The sequence below is a fragment of the Urocampus carinirostris genome, chromosome 15, assembly GCF_059441175.1.
Source record: "Urocampus carinirostris isolate Australia breed hairy pipefish chromosome 15, RoL_Ucar_1.0, whole genome shotgun sequence".
Classification (NCBI taxonomy): Eukaryota; Metazoa; Chordata; class Actinopteri; order Syngnathiformes; family Syngnathidae; genus Urocampus; species Urocampus carinirostris.
Window position 1 is genome coordinate 25,962,443 of NC_142363.1, and position 24,144 is coordinate 25,986,586.

At 38.9% G+C, this 24,144-nt stretch overlaps 1 protein-coding gene across 1 annotated transcript; it reads left to right on the forward strand.

The window, feature by feature from the left end:
- Positions 1–968: 968 nt before the first annotated feature.
- slc39a8 (solute carrier family 39 member 8) lies at positions 969–24,144 on the forward strand. Its single transcript, XM_088353979.1, has 8 exons — positions 969–1,499; positions 3,564–3,732; positions 9,498–9,667; positions 9,750–9,872; positions 11,680–11,844; positions 19,789–19,996; positions 22,478–22,662; positions 23,742–24,144. Exons 1-8 carry the CDS (start codon positions 1,272–1,274, stop codon positions 23,886–23,888), a joined length of 1,395 nt encoding a protein of 464 aa, XP_088210105.1. The 5' UTR covers positions 969–1,271; the 3' UTR covers positions 23,889–24,144.

Below are 24,144 nucleotides of genomic sequence, written 5' to 3' on the forward strand. Positions count from 1 at the left end.
GGTGGTGTCCATAACTTCAAAAAAGTACTTGCTGATGCCATCTTCTGGCTGAAATAATCATTGCATCATCAAGGTCCTTTTGTTGCGTGTGCAAATATGTGAAATTCTTAAAATTACTCGGAAAAAAAAATCCTCATCTTTTTGGGAGATTTGGGTTGGCATTTGGACTGTATTTGAAACGGTCCTTTTCTTACTTTCACCATTTTCATGCTAGAAAAAGAGGAAACCTCATTCTCCTCCTCGATCATCCCCTACTTCTCCTTTCCTCCAGCATAATGCGATCTGTGGAGGTAACACCGAGGGTAAAAGTAAGATACAGTAATCCCTCAGTTATCGCGGTTAATGGGGACCAAAACCAGCCGCGAAAAGTGAAAATCCGCGAAGTAGCGACGCCCCCTTCAAAAATGCTTAATATTTATATATATATATATATATATATATATATATATATATATTTTTTTTTTTTTTTTTTTTTTTTTAATTATTTTATTTTATTATTATTTTTTTTTAGACGTGCAAAGCTCTGAACCCGCGAACGTGGAACCAGGAGGTAGCGACGCCCCTTCAAAAATGCTTTAAAAAAAAAAACCGTGAAGCTCTGAACCTGCGAACGTGGAAACGCGAAGTAGCGAGGTCCCACTGCAAAAGCAGATGGGTGCGGTGGGAGTACATACATCCTTCATATATAATATATATACGGCTCTTTGGACTCAGTTCGGTAATGCTAGCACATAATTAATAGAAAAAATATTTAAAACCTTTTAAGGACTCCTCAAACTGCGCAGTGCACCTTCAAAATAAGTTTTTATAAATTTATAGAGGACGTTCTCAGATTTTTGTTTTTCGGGCTAATGAAATCCTGTACATAACAATCAACTCTAGTGCGCTTGCATTCTTTCCACACAAGAGGGCGCCAGCGATCCCTATACATTTGTTTTTACCTACCCCTGTAAAAGCCTCCAACGTGACCCCTCACACCCCCGGCACCTCCCCCCCTGCTGCACGTGCGCGTTTGTTTGCGCGTGCACGGCATTCCAAACTGGGAAGGGGGGATGCACTAAAGAAGCATTGGACCTCGAACGCACCGGTGAGCTTTGAACTAGACGCCGATTACCTCCCGCGGGTAAAGCCACGTCCTCTTGCGTGTCGTGAGCGTGCACGTGGGCAGTCATGAAGTCTTGCCGGAGGAGTTGAAAAAAATAAAGAAACTTTCTTTGCTGGGGGTGGAGGAGCTTCTTTTCTTATAGGAGGACTGCGTAAAGGAGGGAGACATGGCTGCGCTTCTCGTGCAACTTTTGGGGGTCTTCCTGCTGGTGGACTCAATGAGAGGACGAGAGGCATTTGCCGGAGGCTCCAGCGAGTTCTTGAGGGACATTGTGCGCTTCTTTGGACATAATGTATCCATCCCTACGCATAATTTCGAGGAGCTCCTGCACATCGTGGCCGCACGCAGACATGAAGACGTCACGCACGAGGAAAACCCGCTACACGGACGCGAGGTGATTGTATAAACATCTTGCTTTTCCGAACATTTCCCTTTTAGTTTATACTTAAGAGCTCTGGTCTGGGGGAGGTTGATCAAATTGGGGTTTTTACATAAGTCATGTTTATTTGTATAGCCCTTAATCATAATACGTCTCAAAGGGCTGTACAGACTATGATTAAACCATTCCCTGATCTAAAACCTGCATGAGGGTAAGGAAAAACTCAAAACCTTTAGCATGAAGAAACCCCATAGGTAAAATTCCTGACCAACCTTAAAAGCTTTTTCTGGATAAAACAAAATACAGTATATAAACACATGTATGTGTCTTTGTGCATTGTGAATTATAAGGGTAAAATATAAGAGGCAAAGGAAAATATTTGATATGAAAAACAAACACGTTTTGGAGGCAGGATAAAGTGCAAGAATCCATGAACCGTGAAGATTCTGTGGATTTTTTTTCTACATCTGAATTTTGAAGCCACAGCGGCAAACCATTTCGTATAATTCATCCCATATTTTGACATAGGAGGTTGTCACAAAGGTTCTGATAAAAACATTCCACTGTTCTCAAATATTGTTATTCCAAATTTTCTACGCAAAATAAGATTTTTAAAACGTAAAGAAATAATTTACAAATTAATCAGTCATAAAATGATTTTTAATACGTTAGGACTGTCAGGACCAGAATGATAACAGGACCCAATTGCGTTACGTTTCTCACATTTTATTGAAGAGGAAGGCCTGCGCCCACGATCCGGTGTTCGCTGGGTGTGAGAAGCAAGTCGCTCTCGTACTCAAATTGTGATCCGAACACAAAGGTGGATCTTTCGTAGCGTGCGATGGCGGTGTCAAGGACAGAAAACGGGTCGATAGCCCGGACAGGACAGCCAAAACGTGGTCGGGGTCAGAAACGGGTCGTAAGCCGGGATGGGGGAGCAGATGTGGTCGGGATCAAAAACGGGTTGGAAGCCGGGACAGGAGAGCAGATGTGGTCGGGATCAAAAACGGGTCGTAAGCCGGACGGGAGAGAAAACGTAGTCGGAATCAAAAACAGGTCGGAGCCGGAGACAAACGGGAGATCAGGAACAAATGGGTGCAAAAACAGGACAGGCGGGAGTCAGGGTCAAAATGCTTGCCTTGTAACAACAGAGGTTCGCTGATGGACTGACAACAGGAGAGTGACAGGACTGTGCTTAAAAAGGGACAGGGAACCAATCAGGTAGCCCGCAGCGGCTGGCGCCAAATGAGCTGGCACAGGTGATGCTAATCAGTAATCATGACACAATAAGGCAACAATAGTTGTGGATTAATTCTATAATCAATTGACTCTCAATTAATCAATTTGTAGTTTTATCTTTACATAAAGTATACCCTATTAAAATTTTCTGTTATCTCAATAGACACATGGAAACAAATGTTTAATCCTGTAATTTACACATTAGAAAATGCATAGTAAAGTATATTCATACCAAAAATCTGCTGTGGCTGCAATAGTAACCTTTATTACCAGATTTAAAACTATTTTGTACTTTATATCATTGGACCCCTCAAAATCATAAAATAAGCAATATGTAATGAGTTATTTCTGATAGATACCAACCAGTGAAAGCATTCAACTTTGTAGCCACGTGCACTGACACAAAGTACAGATACCAGTTTTAGTACTTTTGATACTTAATTGACATCAATTTAAACCTAAGAAATAATACTACTCATAAATTGTCATAATATTGATTTAAATTTTCGTTTCTTCTAGTTCATCTCGGTTCTTAGCCACCGTTTTAAATACCAATATCTTGTCAAGTCATATTTATTTGTACAGACGCTGCCCGACTTTTGAACGTATTTGTTTGTAAGTTGCTTCAGTGCTATATTTTGTATCTTTAAGTAACCTGTAATGTTTTGTACTAAAAAATAATAAACATTTCATAAAATTATATGCTCTATAAATATAAATAAGTGAGGTTAAACTTACTTTTGGGAGATGCGCTTCAAGAGGTCCTCCTCTGTGGTAAAAAGTGGCCGAAAAAAAGCGTTGCGACCATTCATGAAAGCCTTTTGTGTTTTTGTCTTGAAGTGCCTTTCGGCCGAGCAGATTTTGTCCCACTTCGGCTTCCGTAACGTGAGCCGAGTGAGCTCCGAACATCTGGAGGCCATTTGTCCTGCCGTGCTGAGCCAAGTACTCGTGCCCTCCTGTCCCTACATCACGCCAGAGACCACCGCGGCGCCCCCAATCGACTACTCAGGTCCGTCCGTATAGGGGTTCATCTGCATTTGGGCATTTTGTATGAAGCCAGATCGTCTTCAGGGTTCGTAGGGGTGCATGAAATCTTTTAGAAAGTTTGGATTTTTATGTTGTATTTTCAAGGCTTGAACAGTGCTTGAATTTTGGGTGAAGTACTTGTAAATGCTTGAAATTGTTGCCATATTACACAACAAGTCTGCCTTAAAAGACGCTGACACTGCTCTCTAGTGGCTTCGCTTTGCCATTGCATTTCATCTTCCTTCGTGATTAACGGCGGCTGGCATTAGCTTGTATTGCGTTGTCATGTAAAGCGTCATTGTCCCCTACAGGTCGTGCCCCAAATTACAGGTGCATGTGTATCAATACCAGGATAACATCAATCGTGGATATTTATTATAGACTATGCAAAAAAATTAAGGTAGTGTTTCTCAGTGGTAAATTGTAATGGGAAAATGGAAGCTACACATCACTGTCATTTTTTAATCAACCCCAATATTGGGAAGAGATTTGTCTCAAAAACCAATATATTTGCAATTTACGCAAGATCTAAAAATCAGATGTCTTGATAAAGGCAATAAAGAAATATATTTGAGAGGTAATAACATTGTAATAACAATTTAATAACAATACAGACCATCGAAGGTGGGGTGCGCTGTTTGATGGGTCTTTAAAACGTTGAAAGTTAAATATTTTCTTTATTCAGTATGTGATAACAATGCCCAACTGAGTTCAAAGAGCCCTTATGCTTCATTTCCCACTGCACCTATTTGCTTTTTTCTTACTTTTAGCAGAGCTGTTCAGGGCGGAACACATTAGGTAGGGGGATATGAGGGCTTGGGTGAGCACTGGTGACGTCATGCTCGTTCCACAATTTTTCTTTTTTCTTTTTTTTCACTTTAGCATGAAATTGGTGAAAGTAAGAAAAGTCCTGCTCTTATAGAGTTTAAACAGCAACCCAAACCCCAAAGAGGAAGTTGGTTCGGACATATCTCAAAAATGCACGTACTTGCACGCGCATTACGAAAGAGCTGACTGAGGCTGCGAGCATGACTGAGAGTTATAATGTTTCAAATTCTGTACAGTTCCTTTAAAGATGATAAGAAAAGAGAAAAAAAGTCCAAATAAATATATTTCAAATGCACTAGCATTATAATAACAATGTAATGTCTATTCAAACCATCAAGTCTTAACATACTCTTGTCAGAATTCATTTCCATTGAAAAAAATAAAATTTACTTTTTTCACCAAGAAAAATAATTCAATAAGAAAAACACGAAATACATTGTAATAATGTATTAACCATTCAGACCGTTTCGGGTGTTGAGGTCAAAATGTACTCTATTTAGAAAACAACATTTCAACTAAAAACAAAAAGTGAAAAAACCCATCCATTATCTGCACCGCTTATCCTCAGTAGGGTTGTCTGGGTGCCGGAGCCCATCCCAGCTATCTTTGGGCAGTGGGCAGGGGACACCCTCAACTGTTTTTTTTGGAATGTGGGAGGAAACCGGAGTGCCAGAAAGAAACCCACGCAAGCATGGGCAGAACGTGCAAACCCCGCACAGAAAGGCGTAGTGTGATTTGAACCCTTGAACTCAGAACTGTGCCGTAGTCGCGCTTACCACTCCACTGCCGTGCCGCCAATGTTTGGTGCATTTAATAATATTAAAGTAAAAAAGAACTGTAATCAGAATATATTTCCATTAAAAGAATAACAAGAAAAAAAATACACAAGTAAAACATTAGTTCATTAAAGAGAAACAAAACAAAATTAATGAAATACATTTTAAATCTAAAAACATTGTGTTGTCGGAACCAGAACAGATGGTAGACCCAAACGCCTAATGTTTCTGCACAAACTTTATTGCGGAAGCTGAGAAGTCAGATATGGGAAAGCAAGCACCAGCAATCCGGCAATCGCTGGGCAGGAGGAGCAGGGAGCTCAAGGGATCGAAGCGTGGTCGGAGAGGCTGGAACGAGTTGAGTAGCCGGGACAGGCGATTGGAGCGTGATTGATGGGCAGAAATGAGTCGAGTAGCCGGGATGGGAGATCAGAACATGGTTGGTGGGCAAACACGGGTCAAGTAGCCGAGGCGTGACATCGGAGCGTGGTCGAAGGAAGTAAAAAGTCAGGGAGCCGTAGATGATCGGGAAGCCAGGGGCAGACGAGCAGGATACAGGTAAGGACGGGATAGACGGGAGCCAGACTCAAATAGTGCTTGCCTTGCATGTGCGGAGGTTTGCTGACGGACTGACAAGGAGTGAAAGGACGTGTTGACTTTTAATAGGAAGTGAACCGGTCAGGCAATGAGCAACAGCTGGTACCAAACGAGCGGTCACAGGTGAGGGCAATGGGTAATCGTGACATATGTTATCATTTGGACTATTAAGGATGTACATATGTAATATACTGTCGTCCTAATTTTTTTTAAATTTTATTATATAGAAAAGTATTTTTTTCCTAACTGAAACGTATTTCTCTAATAAAGAAAAAGAAATGCATTTCAGATGTAGTACCATTATAATAACAATGTAACAACAATTCAAACCATCAAGGATGTTGTAGTCTAAACTAGTCAGAATTCATTTTCGTTAAAAATAGTATATTTTTTTCACGAGGATAAATAATTCATTCAATAAACACAAAAAAATGAACCTTCATTTCTAAAGTGATAACACTGACCGTGTCAAAACTATTCGGACCATTCAGGATATTGAAGTCAAAATGTACTCCAATCAGAATACATTTCCAATAAAACCAATAGGAAAGGATTGATTCGTTCATTCAATAAACAAAACTCAACAAAGATATTAATTTATATTGTAATAGCTGTGTAATAACAATGTAAAAATCAACTTGCACTGTTTGTTTATATCAATACAAATCTTGATACAAAAATACTGTTCTCAATATTCGAATTCATTTTCAAAACAAATATCAAATAAAAGTAAAAATGAAAATAAAACGAAACAATTAAACCTAAATATATAGATTAAAAAGTATATTTCAATAAAATAAATAAAAGTAATAAAATATGCATTTAATTTATTTTTAAATATATATCGTAATATCAGTAATTCAGTTGACACACAATGATCAATGAAAGCGTATTTACAATTTCTTGACAATAACTCACAAATATTATTTTAAAACCAACAGTCCTTCATAAAAGTGATTGAAAACGTAGAAAAGAACACATTTTCGAAACAATTGACACCATTACTAAAGAAATGCGGATATCAGTGGCAAAATTGCAAATTACTTTTGCTAATTTCTCTTTTTTTCCCTTTCTCTCTCTTTCTGCCATAAATTTTTTTCAAAACAAGTGATTATTTTTCTGTCCCGGAATGACTCGCTGAGGTTCTGACCACGCTACCACACGCTGCTTCAGTTTGAGTTCATGTTTTGAGTACAGGACAATTTCTCCAGCGAGTTTATCTTAATCACATTTTTCAGGCTCTTGACTATTTATCAGCTCTGTGTTATCGCTTCGTAATTAAAAACGCACCGCTCTGTTAACCACACACATACATTCGCACACACGTCTGATTTTCAGGGATCGGACTAAAGATGGGGGAGTACCGATGCTAGGTATCAGTATTGGTGCTTATCAGTGTCTGAAACTCAGGACAGAAAGTAACTGGACACCAGGGCAGACATGAAGTTGCCTGCCCCATTTTTCACAACTTGAAACACAGTAAGACGACTAATTGTTGCAAAGTCTTAAGGATTGATAATCAGAATATATAACAGAACAACGCTTAAAAATTAAGTTTATTATAAATCTACTTATAACATTGCATTTATATGGCATCGCTGTTTTCCATCTGCCATCAGTATGTACCTGTATTTACTCATCTTCATTCATGCAATGTTTGCGTTGCGTCGCCTGCTACAAGCCACGTGAACTCCTCTTTCCACGATGCTTTTAATGAACGTTTACGTTTTGAAGCGTCATAAATTTTGTTAGCTTCTTTTGAATATTTGTTCTGGGGCTGAGGTTTTGGCTTAAATCCTGGTAAGGGTATGTCGGAGTGTGCAGTTTCCTCATGCGTGAGAAGATAAGCAGGACATTGTGGTTTAGCCGAAATCCCGAAATTTCCAAACCGAACGAAGATTTCGAAATCGGAATAAAGCAAACGTTAAAAAATTAAAAAAAAAAAAAAATATATATATATATATATATATATAAATAATATATACTTTTTTTTTTCCTTTAAAAAGTTGTCAGCCAGCCGGGCAGAGACGTTGTGAAAGTTGTACGCCCGACGTTAAAGATGCACGCCCCGGGTGTCAAACACTGTGCTTATACTTGCCTGTTTTAGAGTACTCAAAATGGTAGCTGATTTGTATTTAGTTCCAGTTCATGAATGGATTTCTTGAAAAATATCATTTTTTGAAATGGGATGTTAAATTCATGTAAAAATGGTATCAGTGCGTGGCATCAGCGTCGATGACTACTCAAGATTTCAGTATCGATATGAAGAAGTATTGCACCTACATATCTTAATGTAATTATTATGATCACACTAACATTGTAATAGTAAAAATATATGAAATGGAAAATGCATATAATCTACATATATATATATATCTATCTATATATATACACAGTATATTGTCAGGAACCAGAACAGGATCAGGACCCAAACGTGTGACGTTACTCACACAAGCCTTTTATTTTACAGGAAATGGGGAGTCATGCATGTTAGACAGCAGTCTGGCGTGAAATGATAGGAAGCCAGAGGCCGACAAGATCGATACCAATTGGCTGAGTCGATACCGGACAGGACGGGACAGACAGGATAGATAATGAAACAGGATATCGAAAATAAACGGGACAAACTAGACGGGAGCGAAAACTGGAAAAAATGATAAACAGGACAAAAATAGACGTAAACAAAACTGGAAACCGAAATTAAAAGAACAGAATAAACGGGAACCATACCGGACAGGAAATACCAACAGGAACAGGACCGAGTCAAAAGTTTGTTGACGGACTTGCAAAGGAAAAATGAGAGCACTGAGCTTAGATAGACAGAAAGCCAATCTGTCAATGAGCCGCAGCTGGTGCCACACCGACGGGGCCAATTGGGCGCCATGGCAACCGTGACATATATAGATAGTTAGATACACAGTAGATAGATAGATACACAGTAGATATATAATGTTTGTGTGTATGTATGCTTGTTTGTGTGTCTGTCCACCCAAGAAAAAAGGGAAGTAGTTTAGATATGATAACCATCTTTTGCAGGCAGTCAAGTAGGTTACTCTAGATGTTAAAAAAAGCCCCCCAAAAAAACGACTTCGTACTTTTGGTCTTGTTGACTCGCCATTTCTTTAACAGAAAGAAATTCCATTCCCCCAGGCCAGAACAACATTAAATACCAACATCATCGTTTACAGGCGGTCAGGTAGTTGCCCCAGATGTGAAAACTGCCCAAAAAAATGTTGATTTAGCATTTTTTGACACCAAAGCTTTCCCAAAAAGACATTCTACTCTCCCAGTTTTCTTTTGTTTTCTACTTGGATTCTTTGCATCTTGAGGTTAATAGTTTCCAAACAAGACACTGTATGTGTAGACGGTTAGGTATTTGGGCTAGTTGGACCCCATTTCAGGATTTCAGTCTCCAACTGGACTCATTCTCATCTACCAATGACCCTGCCAAAAAGGGAAATGCCAGTCAAAAATGGTTTGGCATCTCAACGCTTGATATCCTCTACAGCTGTTCGAGTTCACATATTTTCTTTTGTCATTTTGACAGTTTGGGGGTGGGGCTTCCTGTCGGTGACCGTGATCAACCTAGCAGCGTTGTTGGGCCTTTTCCTGATCCCGTTCACGCGCAAACCCTACTTCCCAAAAGTTCTCACCTACTTCATCGGCCTGGCTATCGGCACGCTCTTCTCCAACGCCGTTCTTCAGCTCATCCCTGAGGTGAGCGGTCCTGGCCGGAGAAGTCTCCAGATCCTCCTTCGTTGCCCAGCAACAGATTTTTTGTTGTTTTTTTGCCACGCAGGCTCTGGGATTCGACCCCAAGGCGGACAATTATGTGTCCAACGCTATCGGCATCTTCGGAGGATTTTATCTTCTGTTCCTGGTGGAGAGGATCCTCACGATGGTTTTGCAGGTGGAGCACCAGGTGGGACTCTTAGTTTGGTCTTAGTATTGGTGTGTTAGCATGTTAGCTCGAGGCCATATCAGGCTGTCAACTTAATTTATTTTTTGGTTCCCTGTACTTCTTTTTTATCCTTCAGTTTTTTTCTTTGTATTTTGAATATTTATTTGTGAATAATGCCCTTTTTTTCACCCAAAATTGAATTTAAAGTTTGGGCGCGCGCTGTATGTGAGGATTTTTGGTAGTATCAAAATTGTCTTTATTGTCACTGATATCAACATTGCATAACACCGTATGCAACAGGATTAGACACGGCACTCCAGGGTACTCATGTAATACAGACCCTGCCCTACTTACGAACGTCCGTCAGTTGAATTTGTAAGTTGCTTCAGTGCTATATTTTGTTTGTTTAAGGTTTATAGAAGTATGTTTAAGGCCTGTCTAAGTAACCTGTATTGTTTTGTACTAAAAAAATAAACATTTCATAAAATAATATGCTCTATAAAGATAAATAAAGTTAAGTTTAACTTACTTTTGGAAGATGAGTTTCAAGAGTTAGGCGACTTCCTCCTACGTGGTAGAAAGTGGCCGAAAAAAAGCGGTCCAACCATTTTCTCAACCGCATCAAGCTTTCTTATTCCATTTACACTTTACACCAACCACATTGAATGGATGCACGAGATATTAAATAACAAAAACGTCAAAGATACATTTCCCTTTTGTTTTTACTTACCTTGGTTAAATACGGTTTTTATTCAAATTTTTGAGTTTTTTTTTTAATCTGCCTTTGTCCTTTTCTCCTTGTCTTCCTTTTCTTTTTGTTTTTGTTCACATTTTGAGGCATTTCTTAGATTTTTTCCTTCCTTCATTCTTTGTCCCTTCTCTTCTTTTTGACATTTAAAAAAATTTTTTTTTAACTTTTTGCTTGCTACTTTTATTTACATTCCATCTTCATCAATTTTGTTTTAGAATCCTTTTTCATCGCCTCTTCTGTTCTTTTGTCAACACCTTTTTTTTGGCAAAGCATTTCCTACCCTTGTTTTTTTTCCATTTGGAATTTTGGTTTTCAACCAGGTGTCGGGAACATATGGCTCACGAGCCATATGTTCCTTACCCCTGGCTCGCAAGCCATATGTGGCTCTTTTCATGAGTACGCATGGCTCGGTGATACAAACAGACCCCATTTTGGCTGTAAATCGCTAAAAATCCTTTATATTGAAGCTCATTAATCAATTAATCAATTTATGTTCACTGTTGAGACACTTTATGACAGAAAGCCACACAACAAACTGTAATTACCCACAAATGCTAGCCACACCCACCAAACAATTTAAATGGTTGAGCGGTAGGGGTGGGTGGAGCTGTGCAACACGACAAGCTCCCCTCTTTCTCACACGCGCCCATTGCGCCGAAGTGGAATACATCCATAAACTTTTCGTTTGCAGTATTTTTTGACATACTAGCCAAAGAACTCTGCTTGCACCTTGTTTTGAAACCATAAAAAATGTAACTGAGGGAGGGAGATAAGTTTAAAATGGTATACCGTATTTGTTGATATGAGACATAGGTTCTGCCATTACTATTATAATTATTTCATACATTTTATCAAACCGTCTTACATTACTCAGAAAATGCACTGAAAAATTAGCTTTTTTCTGTAGAGTGGGTCTGTCAGTTTTGTTGAATTTTGTCTTAGAATATACAGTATGGTCTTCTCCCCCCCAAAAAATCTAAATAATTAACCATATGGCTCTTTGGGTGAAAAAGGTTTTCAACCCCTGTTTTAGACGTTCCAGTTCTCATATTCTCTTTATCTCCTTGCGGTTACCAGCACGGCCCGTCCCATCTGACCCAGTCCGAAGACCCCCTACAGAACGGTGACGTGGGCCTTAAGAAGGACTCCAGTCTTGTTCTGACGAGCTTCAGCAGCATCAGCACCGCCGAGCGTGGCAGCATCAGCTCCGAGCACACCAACACCAACATCATCACCGACCAGGTCCGAAAAACGCTCAAAGTAAAACCTCTGTCTCACATTAGCATCCTGACTTTCGAACCTGGTCATAATATGACTTAAAGTTGAAGTAGACTCAATTTAAGTTCTCCGTCTCTTCAACAAATATTGAACAATTTCTTTAAAACAGGCCTCGGGGTTTTTAACGTCAATCCTGGATTAAATAAACAGTCAAACTGAACAAACAGAATTCAACTTTGGGTATTTAAGAGAGAGAGTGTATTATTTAGCGCATCATCGTGATAAAGAAACTTCACTCATTTAAAAAACAGAAAACAATATCATTTCAATAACAAGCAAAATACATGAAGTATCACGTCAGCATCCATTTCTTAAAAATGCTCATAAATTAGAATGTTATTTATTTACTTGTTTATATACAAGCTACTCCTAAAGGAAGCTGAGATAACTTTCCACCATCTTGCTACTATGGGTACCCCCAAAAACCTTGTGAAAGGCTGAGCAAAAAACAAGAAGAAACTCAGTCACTTCTCGTCTCTGTAGTTTGTATTCTTGCTCGTGCTTTTTAGTACCGGTACTCGTTTTCGTTTGCGATTCACAACACAGCGGTGTTTAGTTGTCAAATATTACACAGTGCCCCTTTAAAAAGGGGCATCAGGTTGAACAAAAAAAAAAATCAAACGAAAAAAATCAAACGGGATGTATTTGAAACGAATGCATAATTCTGATTTAAGGAACTCTTTTAGCTAAAGGCTAACATACTGTGCAAAACATTATTAGCATGCTAATAGGTTAGCATCTCTAGTGTAGTTATCCGAGCAGAAGTATTGATGTGATAAAGGAATTTTTAAAGTCATATGATCTTGACTTTTTATGAAAAATTACAAATTTTACAGCATGGTGTCGAGTCGTTTACATTTTTAGTATCAGTAGATGGCACTTTTTTACTTTGTTTGGGTCTTTGTAACGCCAATATAAAGAAAAGTTTAAAACGGGTGTAAAAATAAATATTATTTTGCACTTATCAACTATTTTAGTACTTTAAAATGCTAAAATAATTACTTATTTATTCGAGTATAAAGCACACTTGTGTGAATTTCCCTGCGGGGATGAATAAAGTATCTATCTATCTATCTATCTAAAACACACCCCTACTTTTTGATAAAAATATTGGGATGAAATTTGTTTCACTATTTCTTTGTTCATTTGGTGACAAATATAGTTTAATAGGTGATTTAAAATAATTTATTGACACAGTAAACGATGAATATAACCAACATAAACTTAACAATGTATCTATTGTCTTTCAAAGTCTAATTCATCATTGGTTATACCAAAGAGTTGTTTCCCTCGTTGTGCTTTTTTGCATTCTTTTTTATCTTTCAGCATGACTCAGTTTACTCCATTTTCTAACATTCGTTTCTGGTACTATGAATAAAAGTAGTTTTTGTATTAACTGTATCATCTGTATTCTAGTGGTTAGGATTTGGCCCTCTTACCCCCGCGACCCAGGTTTGATTCCTTTGTATTCCATTTTTTGCGATTGTGGTCAGCAATATTTTTCGACAGCTCCATCATTGCACAAATACGGTAATATAAAACATCGAAAATAAGGCAGACCCATAATTTTGAGTTCTTTTTAGGTAAAAAAAACAAAACGTTTCCCATGAATGAACATGGTATTTCTAAACTTCAATATTTGTGATATTTCTACCTACGTATAACTAGAGATGTGTAGTAACGATTTACATTTACTCCGTTACATTTACTTTAGTCAGTTTTGGGGTATTTTGTACTTCTGAGAGTATTTTTAAATCATTACATTTTACTTTTACTTGGATAGTAGATTTGTGAAGAAGAAACGGTACTCTTACTCCGCTAGATTGTGCTACATTGAAGCCGTTACTAAGTTATTTAATTCCCCTCCAAGAAAGTCCTTTGCCTGCTATTTTACTCTCAGGTGAGAGCCACTGTGCAGCCCAATCACATACCAAGCCGGTCGCTGTTTTAAAGCAAACCAGCCATCGATCGGCCATCGAGCACAAAGATAAATCGAGAAAAATAACTCAGCAGAAATCAAATTTAAACTTTCGTTATGTAATTTTATTTACTTTACCTTTACCTTTGCTATTTTATTTTTACAAATGCAAGCTAGGTTTTATTGCACTCATTTTGTTGCCCAGATAAGGGGCACACTATGCACCTTTGTTGTTTTTTTCCAATTCTCAAAAAAAAAAAAAGACATGGATTTCTTAATTGCGTTTCTTTAATTTTATCAAAACAATAAACTTTCCGCAATTCATTAATAAACATGAGGTCGTATCATACAACAGAGTAATCACATCATTCTCAGGATGTGCTGCCTCCAACATAGTCAATTTAATAGTAGGCTAATACAGCATGTTTTGTGTTCATTATAAGGCTTATATAAGGCTTTTTTGCGTTTTTGGGTCCAACATGGCTCTTTCAACATTTTGGGGTGCCAACTCTTGGGCTTTAAAAGTAATTGGGCTTTAGATGTGCTATATGTGCCTCATTAATTTATTATATATATTTTTCGTTTAAATTTTATTGTGTACGAAAGTACTTGAATTTACCTTATTATTTTAATCTAGTAGTAAATTAAATATATTTTTTGTTGATGATAAGGATTTTGATGATTTGATGATCTGATTGAAAAGTTGTTCAAAAAATGAATAAATACAGTTACTTAATAATAAGTACTTTTTTTACTTTTGCTCAAGTCATTATTTGGATAACTTATTTTTATCTTAATTTAAGTAATATTACTCTTAAGTAGCACTACTTTGTCTTGGGTAGAATTTTGGGCTACTCTACCCGCAGGGTTGGGTAGGGATACTTTAACTGGATTACTTTCAATTACCTTTGGATTCCTCCAATAGCAAATATGCTAATAAAAGACAAAATAAACTAAATATGAATAGAATTACCAAATTTTGTGCAGGCTTGGGGAGTAACGGAATACATGGAACGGCAAAAATGATGTTGGCAAGCTGTTTGGATTTATTTTCATTTTGTTTCTGTCACATTTTATGTTAGTTTTGCCGGAGATCAAATAGATCAAAGCCAGGAGAGAAAGCTTACCACGTGTTGTGAGTCATAATTGTATTCATATTTAGTTTCTTTTGTCTTTTATTAGCATATTTGGTATTGGAGTGATCCAAAAGTAATTGAATGTAATACAGTTAAAGTAACCCTACCCAACCCTGTCTACCTGTAACTATGTTGTGGACTGTACTGCTACTCAGTGGCCAAGTTGGTCCCGACACCAAAAAAATCAGAATTATTTGCTTTCTTTTCAATGACGTTTCCATTGAATACGATATTATTATATGTAACCGGAGAAAAACCTGAGCCTACTGAGAATCGAGTAGTGCACTTTGCTCCCTAATCACATTAATGAGTGTTCTTGATCTTATCAAGCCTACAATAAGTCATTAGTATTTGCTGCATGTGATCTTCTGCGTCCTTATCGCAGACGTGTCTGTCGCTAACCCCACGTTGCACCGTGTAGTTTAAAAAAAGCCATTTGATGCGGTGTCATGGTTAATGTTTGACGGGCAGCAAACAAAAGCGAAATAAACAAATCAGAAGGGGGAAAAGGGATCCGTCCCCCTCCTGGTCAATGGTGAAATTCTCTGAGCGTGGCACAAAAGGCGCCTTGTGCCCGACTGCAAAGCTGGCACACATCCGCCTTTGTGAGGCAGCCAAGTTTTCTGATGTCTGTCCCTTCTCACCTTGACGTTCACATTCCTCCTTAAAGTTTGCTGTAAACTTTCTTTATGTTTGTGTGGATTTGTGCTACAAATTTGGGGATTCGCTTGGATCTGAGGAAGCTGAGTTGCTGTGTAAAATCCCAGCAACAGCACATAAAAAGCACAAAAATCACATCGCAAAGAGTCTCAAAGAGCCAGCTGAGTCAGTTTATTATTTTCCTTTTTCCTTTCATTTTTTAATAAGTTTGAATTTATTTGGTTGTCTGTGATCTTAAAGTAAAGAATTCTTTTTTTCGACGGCGTTTTTTATTTTTACGTAGATATGTAAATTAAACATTCTTTACTTTGGTATAATGATGCGATATTCTTTTTTATTCCATGTATTTTTATTTTATGTTAGTCAAGTCATGTTTATTTGTGACGCCCTTAATCACAAAGAGTCTCAAAGGGCTGCACAGACCAAAGACTATTCCACACTACAGACTATTATGACACCATCCCCTGATCTAAAACCTACATGAGTGCAAGGAAAAACTCAAAAACCTCAGTCAAGTCTCTTCATATTTATTTGTGACACCCTTAATCAGAAGGAGTCTCAAAGGGCTGCACAGACCACAGACTATTATGACACCATCCCCTGATTTAAAACCTACATGAGGGCAAGGAAAAACTCAAAAACCTCAACGTGAGGTAAATGCAGAAACCTTGAGACGGGACCACACATGAGGTAATCCCCCTTCCAAGATGACCAGGCTGCAATGGATGTTGCAATAACAAATAATACACATACTGGACTGTCTCAGAAAATTAGAATATTGTGATAAAGTTCTTTATTTTCTGTAATGCAATTAAAAAAACAAAAATGTCATACATTCTGGATTCATTACACATCAACTGAACTATTTCAAGCCTTTTATTATTTTAATATTGCTGAATTTGGCTTACAGCTTAAGAAAACTCAAAAATCCTATCTCAAAATATTAGAATATCATGAAAAAGTATACAAGTAGGCTATTCAACTTATCACCTGAATCATCTAATTAACTCGAAACACCTTGCGAGGTTTCCTGAGCCTTAAAAACACTCAGCTTGGTTCAGTAAACTAAATCACAAGTATGAGGAAGACTGCTGATCTGACTGCTGTCCAGAGGACCATCATTGATACCCTCCATCAGGAGGGTAAGACACAAAAAGAAATTTCTCAAAGAGCAGGCTGTTCACAGAGTGCAGTTTCAAAGCATATCCACAAAAAGTCTGTCGGAAGGGAAAAATGTGGCCGGAAACGCTGCACAACCAAGAGAGATGACCGCAGCCTTAACAAAATTGTGAAGAAGAGCCGCTTCCAGAATTTGGGGGAGCTTCAAAGACAGTGGGCTGAAGCTGGAGTCCAGGTATCAAAAGCCACAGTTCACAGACGTGTCCGGGAAATGGGCTACAATAGCCGTATTTCCATGGTCAAGCCACTTCTGAACTCAAGACAACGGAAGAAGCGTCTGACTTGGGCTATGGAGAAGAAGCACTGGACAGTTGCAGAGTGGTCCAAAGTCCTCTTTTCAGACGAAAGCAAGTTTTGCATTTCATTTGGAAGTCAAGGCGCCAGAGTCTGGAGAAAGGCTGGAGAGGAGCAAAATCCAAGTTGCTTGAAATCCAGTGTGAAGTTCCCACAGTCAGCAATGGTTTGGGGAGCCATGTCAGCTGCTGGTGTTGGTCCACTGTGTTTCATCAAGTCCAGAGTAAATGCAACTGTGTACCAAGAGATTTTAGAGCACTACATGCTTCCATCTGCTGAAAAGCTCTATGGAGATGAGGATTTCATTTTCCAGCATGATCTGGCACCTGCCCACAGTGCCAAAACCACCAGTAACTGGTGCACTGACCATGGCATCACTGTCCTTGATTGGCCTGCTAATTCCCCTGACCTGAACCCCATCGAGAATTTGTGGGGTATAGTTAAGAAGAAGATGAAAGACACCAGACCTGCAAATGCAAATGAGCTGAAGGCCGCTATCGAAGCATCCTGGGCATCAATAACACCTCAGCAATGCCACAGGCTGATTGCCTCCATGCCACGCCGGATCTATGCAGTAATCCGTGCAAAAGGATTCCCAACCAAGTACTGAGTGCATCAATGGACATTTTCAAATGTTTGATTTAGTTTTGCTGTTATAAAATTATTTTTTTTACTTGGTCTGAGGAAGTATTCTAATATTTTGAGATAGGATTTTTGAGTTTTTTTCAGCTGTAAGCCAAAATCAGCAATATTCAAATAATAAAAGGCTTGAAATAGTTCAGTTGATGTGTAATGAATCCAGAATGTATGACATTTTTGTTTTTTTAATTGCATTACAGAAAATAAAGAACTTTATCACAATATTCTAATTTTCTGAGACAGTCCAGTATATTGTCAACATAAAATATAGATCATTCATAAGCTATTGAATATAAGTGTGTTTTAAACCTAGATTTAAACAGTTCCACTGAGATTGCAGATTGAATCTCAGAGGGCAGAGCATTCCACAGCACGGGGTCCCGAATAAAGAACGCCCTGGAACCTGCCAATCTCTTCTTGACTTTTGGGATCACTAGTAGACTAGCATTTGCAGAGCGAAGGCTCTGGAGTGTGGAAAAAAAATCAACAAAAGAAAGGATTTAATTATAAGTTTAAGAATACCAAATTCAGGGTTTGTACGGGTGCTGGAAATGTTAAATGCTTGAATTTTAATGTTGTGTTTACAAGGATTGAAAAGTGACAGAATGTTGTGTAAGGTGCTTGTAAATACTTGGAATTGTGGCTATGTTTCTCAACAAGTCTTCTTAAAAATGACACAGACACTGCCCTCTGGTAGCTTCACTTTGCCATTGCACCCCCTCCTTCTGATTAACGGAAGCTTGGGTTTTTTTGCATGGCTTTGTCCTGTAAAGCCTCATCGCCCCCTATGGGTTATGCCCAAGAGAACTGGTGCATGCTTCACCCACACGGCACTATGAAATGTGTATTACTACATGGATTACGTATCAATTATGGACATTTATTATGGGCCATGGCGGCACGGCGGCGCAGTGTTTAGCGCATGTGCGGCACAGTTCTAAGGTCTTGGGAACCTCCTGTGTGGGTTCAAATCCAGCTACCGGACTTCCTGTGTGGAGTTTGTATGTTCTCCACGTGCTTGCGTGGGTTTCCATGCATTTCAGGTAGATTGGCCGGTCCAAATTGTCCCTTAGTGTGAATGAGCGAGCGAGTTGTCTGTCCCTGTGTGCCCTGCGATTGGCTGGCAACCAGTTCAGGGTGTCCCCTGCCCACTGCCCGATGATTGCTGGGATGGGCTCCAGCACCCCCGCGACCCTACTGAGGATAAGCGGTGCAGCTAATGAGATGAGATTATGGGCCATGCAAAAAATTGAAGTAGCGTTTTCAAGCGGTAAATTCTGATGGGAAGAATTTCCTAGAAGGGCAGAAATTTGTCTCCAAAACGAATATATTCTCAATGTACTCCATGGTCAGTAAAACACGGCCGACCGTGTCATCAGGATGCCGGAGGAACATAGCACTGATCTAAGAAGGGATTCCATGTTGTTAAAGAAAAACACAGTTTTTAAACTATGATTTTTTATAAAAATTAACATTGGTATGATACTTGATGTATTTTTGCCTAGTGTTCAAATCAATGTTTTTTTTTTTACTGGATTGTACCACTAGGAGGCACTAAAATATTACACACTTTCTCTTTAAGTATGTGTTAACAATGCTCAAGCGCCTTTATACTTTTATCTTACTTTTAGCTTCTTGGAGGAAAACATTAGGTAAGAGGAATGAGCAGTGAGTGGAGTGCTGGAGAGTAACGTCATGCTTGTCCTCGAGAGTTTTGTTAGTATAGCATGAAAACGGTGAAAGTAAGAAACGGCCTGTTCCAGGTAAAGTGCAAACCCCAACCCAAACAGCATGAAAGATGATAGAGGAAGAGTTTATTCAGAAGGCTTTAAGATTCGCACGTACAAGCTAATTGAGGCTGAATTGATGGCACAAGCCAGTAGATGGCTTAAGGTTCCAAATTCCGTACAGCTCCTTTTAATAAACAAAAACTGAAAAAATCCTTTCAATGACTAAATATTTTCAAATTTAGTTTAATTAGATATCCAAATGTTTGAATATTTTGTTATCAACGTAACACAATAAAGTTTTTAGACATTCAAATCAAATTAAGACTGTCTTTGTTTTTTTTCCCTGTTGCAGGACTCGCAGGCGCCAGGAATTATGTGCGGCTGGCTGAGGGGCCGACGTTTGTCGAAAATCAAGACTGTTGCGTGGATGATCACGCTTAGCGATGCTTTGCATAATTTTATTGACGGTTTAGCGATCGGCGCCTCCTTCACCGTCTCCACCCTGGCCGGATTCAGCACCTCTACCGCCATCGTCTGCGAGGAATTCCCGCACGAGCTCGGTACGTCGCCTTCACTAGTCACGATTTGGGGCAAAATTTGGGCATTTTACCAGCATATTGATCTATAATGCATTCAAATATAGGATTAATTAGTAATACCATTAGGTACAATACTAATTATTTCTAGATATGATAAATGAGGTAATAGAATTTTAATTGAAAAAAGAAACTTATTATTGTTACCCCTATAATTGTTGATGGTTATTCACCTCTATTTTTGTGCCCCTGGAATTATGATAAATAAATGTTTTATTTTAAGTATATTCCGTTACCGTATTTTCTGGACTATAAGGGGCACCTATAAACCCCAAAGTGGCCACAAATGTAAAAGTGCGCCTAATAACCTGTCAGGCTATATATACAGCAGAATATGGTGGATGAAATTGGAACTGCATACAGTAATTATAGGTGTGCGTAACAATATACTTCCGAATTAGAGCATTGAAAAGTTTACTACTAGACCTCCATTGATGCAGATGAAGAGAAAATTGCTGTAAATTATATTTATTTGGATCAGTATCTAATTCAGTGATTAATAATGAGGCCAGATGGTGGTGCTCACGATTTCCCACACAAATTAGTTCCTGAAATCGCCTCTTGTGTCTCTAGCATCCAGAAGGAGGCAATTTTGACAACATATTGTATTTTTAGCTTAAAATGATCGATTTTGCAGTTCATTCATAAGGATAATGATTGATCAGTTCGAAAGGAAAGAAAAATCATGCATGTGGTTTGATTTTAACAAACTAGGATTAATTGTACATGGGAAGGAAAATTGAAGTCAAGTCAAGTTGAATCCAGGAATCAAAAGAAAGAACAAAGAACATTGTTGACACAAGAATTTGCGGCGTTAGAGGGGGAGGGGGAAGAAATCCCTCTCCCTACTGAGAAAAGGCTCTATCCCTTTCTTGAATCCATCGTGCCTTTTTTTTCAGCCGATGGAGAGGGGAAAAGAGGTAAATGGGGAAACCCGGCCTCGTGGCTGGGTTTCGCCAGGCCTCCTGGCCGAGGAGCCAAGGCCGTAGATCCCAGCCTTCTTTGTCCCTGTGGTCCCACGGGGGGCAAAGGCCAATACGGCCCCCGATTCAAACCACTGTCCCGGGAGATAAGGCGTGAAGAAAAGCGATTAAGAGAGGCGTTCTCCTCTCTTTTAATGCTGCTGATGTCAGTCACTGGAGGCGTGTCCTCTGACCAGTTGGAGTTCTTGTTGATGATATTTAAAATAAAGTTCTCCCATTGGTTAATTAAGTAATAGTAGACAAAATTTAATTCGGACACGCAATGATATAAATCCTTTGGCATGAAACATGATACACGTATAAAAATGATTACAAATAAACACTTTCTGCGTTCAAATATTTATGATACTGTCACAGTTGCCATGGCGCCCAATTATAAGTTGACTTGACTTGATTATATTCATTTTTACCCAGCACCTGTATGGGGAGACATTTCTCTCAAAAATATTTACAAACGTATTGTTCAGATCCACAAATATCTTTGCGATTTACTCAAAAATAATCGAAAAATCATATGTCTTGATAAATCAACACGCGGAATGAAAAATCGCAGATGTTTTTGTGATTCACACCGGATTCATTTTTTTTATGGTACTGGAGAAATGGGCTTGGAAAGTCCTCAAAAAGTGCTTGAATTTTGCCTTGAAAAAGGCGGTAGAACCCGAAATGTATCTGTCATTGCAACAGAAAGAGAACGCCTAATTTAGCCTTTGACTGACATCTAGCGGCCACACCAAGTAGATTCGATTTAAATCCAATTTATCGGTCCCCCTTAGAGAAATTCACTTCCAGCAAATGTACCAAGGTAAACAACAGACACTACAGATCGATAGATGGATACTTTATTCATCCCCGTAGGGAAATTCACACTTCCAGCAGTATCCTTGTGTTGAAAAAAAAAACAATAATAAAGTAAAAGGAATATAATACATAAATACCCAATGTAACGTTTTGCTATAGAATATTTAAATAGTGCTATGGAAAATACACACTGTAATATGCAATGTGGGGGTGTGGCTTAATGTGGGCTTTTCTCCCCCGGGTGGAGTTAAATAGCCTCATGGCATGAGGAAGAAATAATCTCCTCAGTCTGTCCGTGGAACAAGGCTGTGACAGCAGTCTGTCGCCGAAGCTGCTCCTCCGTTTGGAGATGATGCTGTGTAGTGGATTTGATGAATTGTTCATGATTGACCGCAGCATTTTCGGTGCCCGTCTCTCAGCTACAGTTGTCAGGCTGTACATATCTGTGCCCACAACAGAGCCCGCCATCCTCACCAGTTTATTACATTACATAACACAAAAAACAGCTGAATAAGAAAAATACACGACAGTGGGACAATGAGGCCCGACTAATTCGCTGGGTTAGCGGGGCTTGTTGTTTAGAAAGGTAATGGCTTGGGGATCAGGCTTTTCCCGTAGATGACCTTCTGGTGACCGCATTTTGTGTTCATTTCTCTTGCAGGCGACTTTGTGATCCTGCTAAACTCGGGCATGAGTGTCCCGCAAGCCGTTTTCTTCAACCTGCTTTCGGCACTCGCGTGCTACGCCGGCCTGGTGCTCGGCATCATTTTGGGCAGCACCTTCGCCCCGAACGCCATCTTCGCTGTGGCGGGAGGCATGTTCCTTTACATCGCGCTGGCTGACATGGTGGGTTGATTTCGTTTGATCAAAATCGATGGAGACACAAGCAATGTTCCCTGTAATTTTCCTTACGGGTCTGAGCGTTCACACAAAGTCGGTGAGCAACGCTTGAAATAACCGTGAGCAACCATAGTCCCAAGTGTGGGAACTAAATCATTATCTAACATGTCCAAAACTTGACATCAAGTTACATTTTGAGTGGGTTTCCGGCAATGCAAAATTATTTTTCTCTTTTGAATGAATTGACTCACTACTATTGCAAAGGTTGAACGGCCTACAAACGTCGTTTGTTCTTACAATTCTTTTTTATTTCCTGACATATTTTGTCGCATAATATTAACATTTTTGGGGGCTTATTTAGTCGGTTATAAGATACAGAACTGTACTTAATCACATTTTTTAGTGGAAGTTCAATGTTGGCAACTTGATATAATTGGCAAATAATTGAATGCAACACACAAACTTTTTCTCTGAAAAAAACGTGTTTTCTTTCCACTTTTTTGTTACTTTTTTCCTACATTTCTTTCATTTCTTTTTTTCTGGCGTTTTTTTTCTAAACTTTTCCTTCTTTTTTATCTTCCTTTAGTTTTTTTTTCTCGGCTTTTCACTACTTTTTCATTTTGGTATTTTTTTCTTTTTTCTTCTATTCCCCCTTCCTTTAAGTCATGTCGTGCATAATTTTACATAATATTTGGTCATATCGGGATTAAAGAAGCAAAAACAACCTGAAGAGCCGTTTAGGACCCGAAAGAGCCGGTTCCTTTTAGTGAGCTGAGCCGAAGAAGCCGGTTCCCCGACAAACTCTACTAACTTTACTCAACTTCGTTCTCCTTCGACTCGACTTCAAAATACCGCATTTAGGACACAACGTCGGGGGAACCCGTGTATTTTTACCTTCATGCACTGTAACTTTGACTTAAGTCGCTTCTTAATTAGTAATTTTGAGCCCTCATTTTTGTGCACTGGCTAGATTTTCTTGTGCGCTGAGAATGTACGAGCAGCTTGGAGGGAACTCTGGACACAAGTTCACACTCTGTCGTTATCAACGTTGTTATCGCGATATTATCATTTTTTTCCTCAATCAGTTCCCAGAAATGGACGCCATCGCCCAGGAACAGAAAGGCACTTCCACCAAAATGGTCTTCCTGCTGATCCAGAACGCCGGACTTCTCACCGGATTCGCGGTCATCCTCCTCATCACTCTGTTCGCCGGAGACATTAACCTTGGATGACCTCTAGGACCAAAAAAGAGGGAAAAAACGTTCTGTCCTGTTCGGGACAATTGCGAAACGTTTTGTACAAACAAAACCAAATGAACTTGAAATCGTTTCATTGATGAAATTGAGTCTAATTTTGTCTTAAAGAGACAGTGACTTGTCATTCCCACCTTGGAATATTGTAAGATATTTCAGATGGTGCTATATTGAAATAATTTTATTTTATATCACGTTTTGATTTTTGTGAGATTAAACTGGAATCGCAATTTTG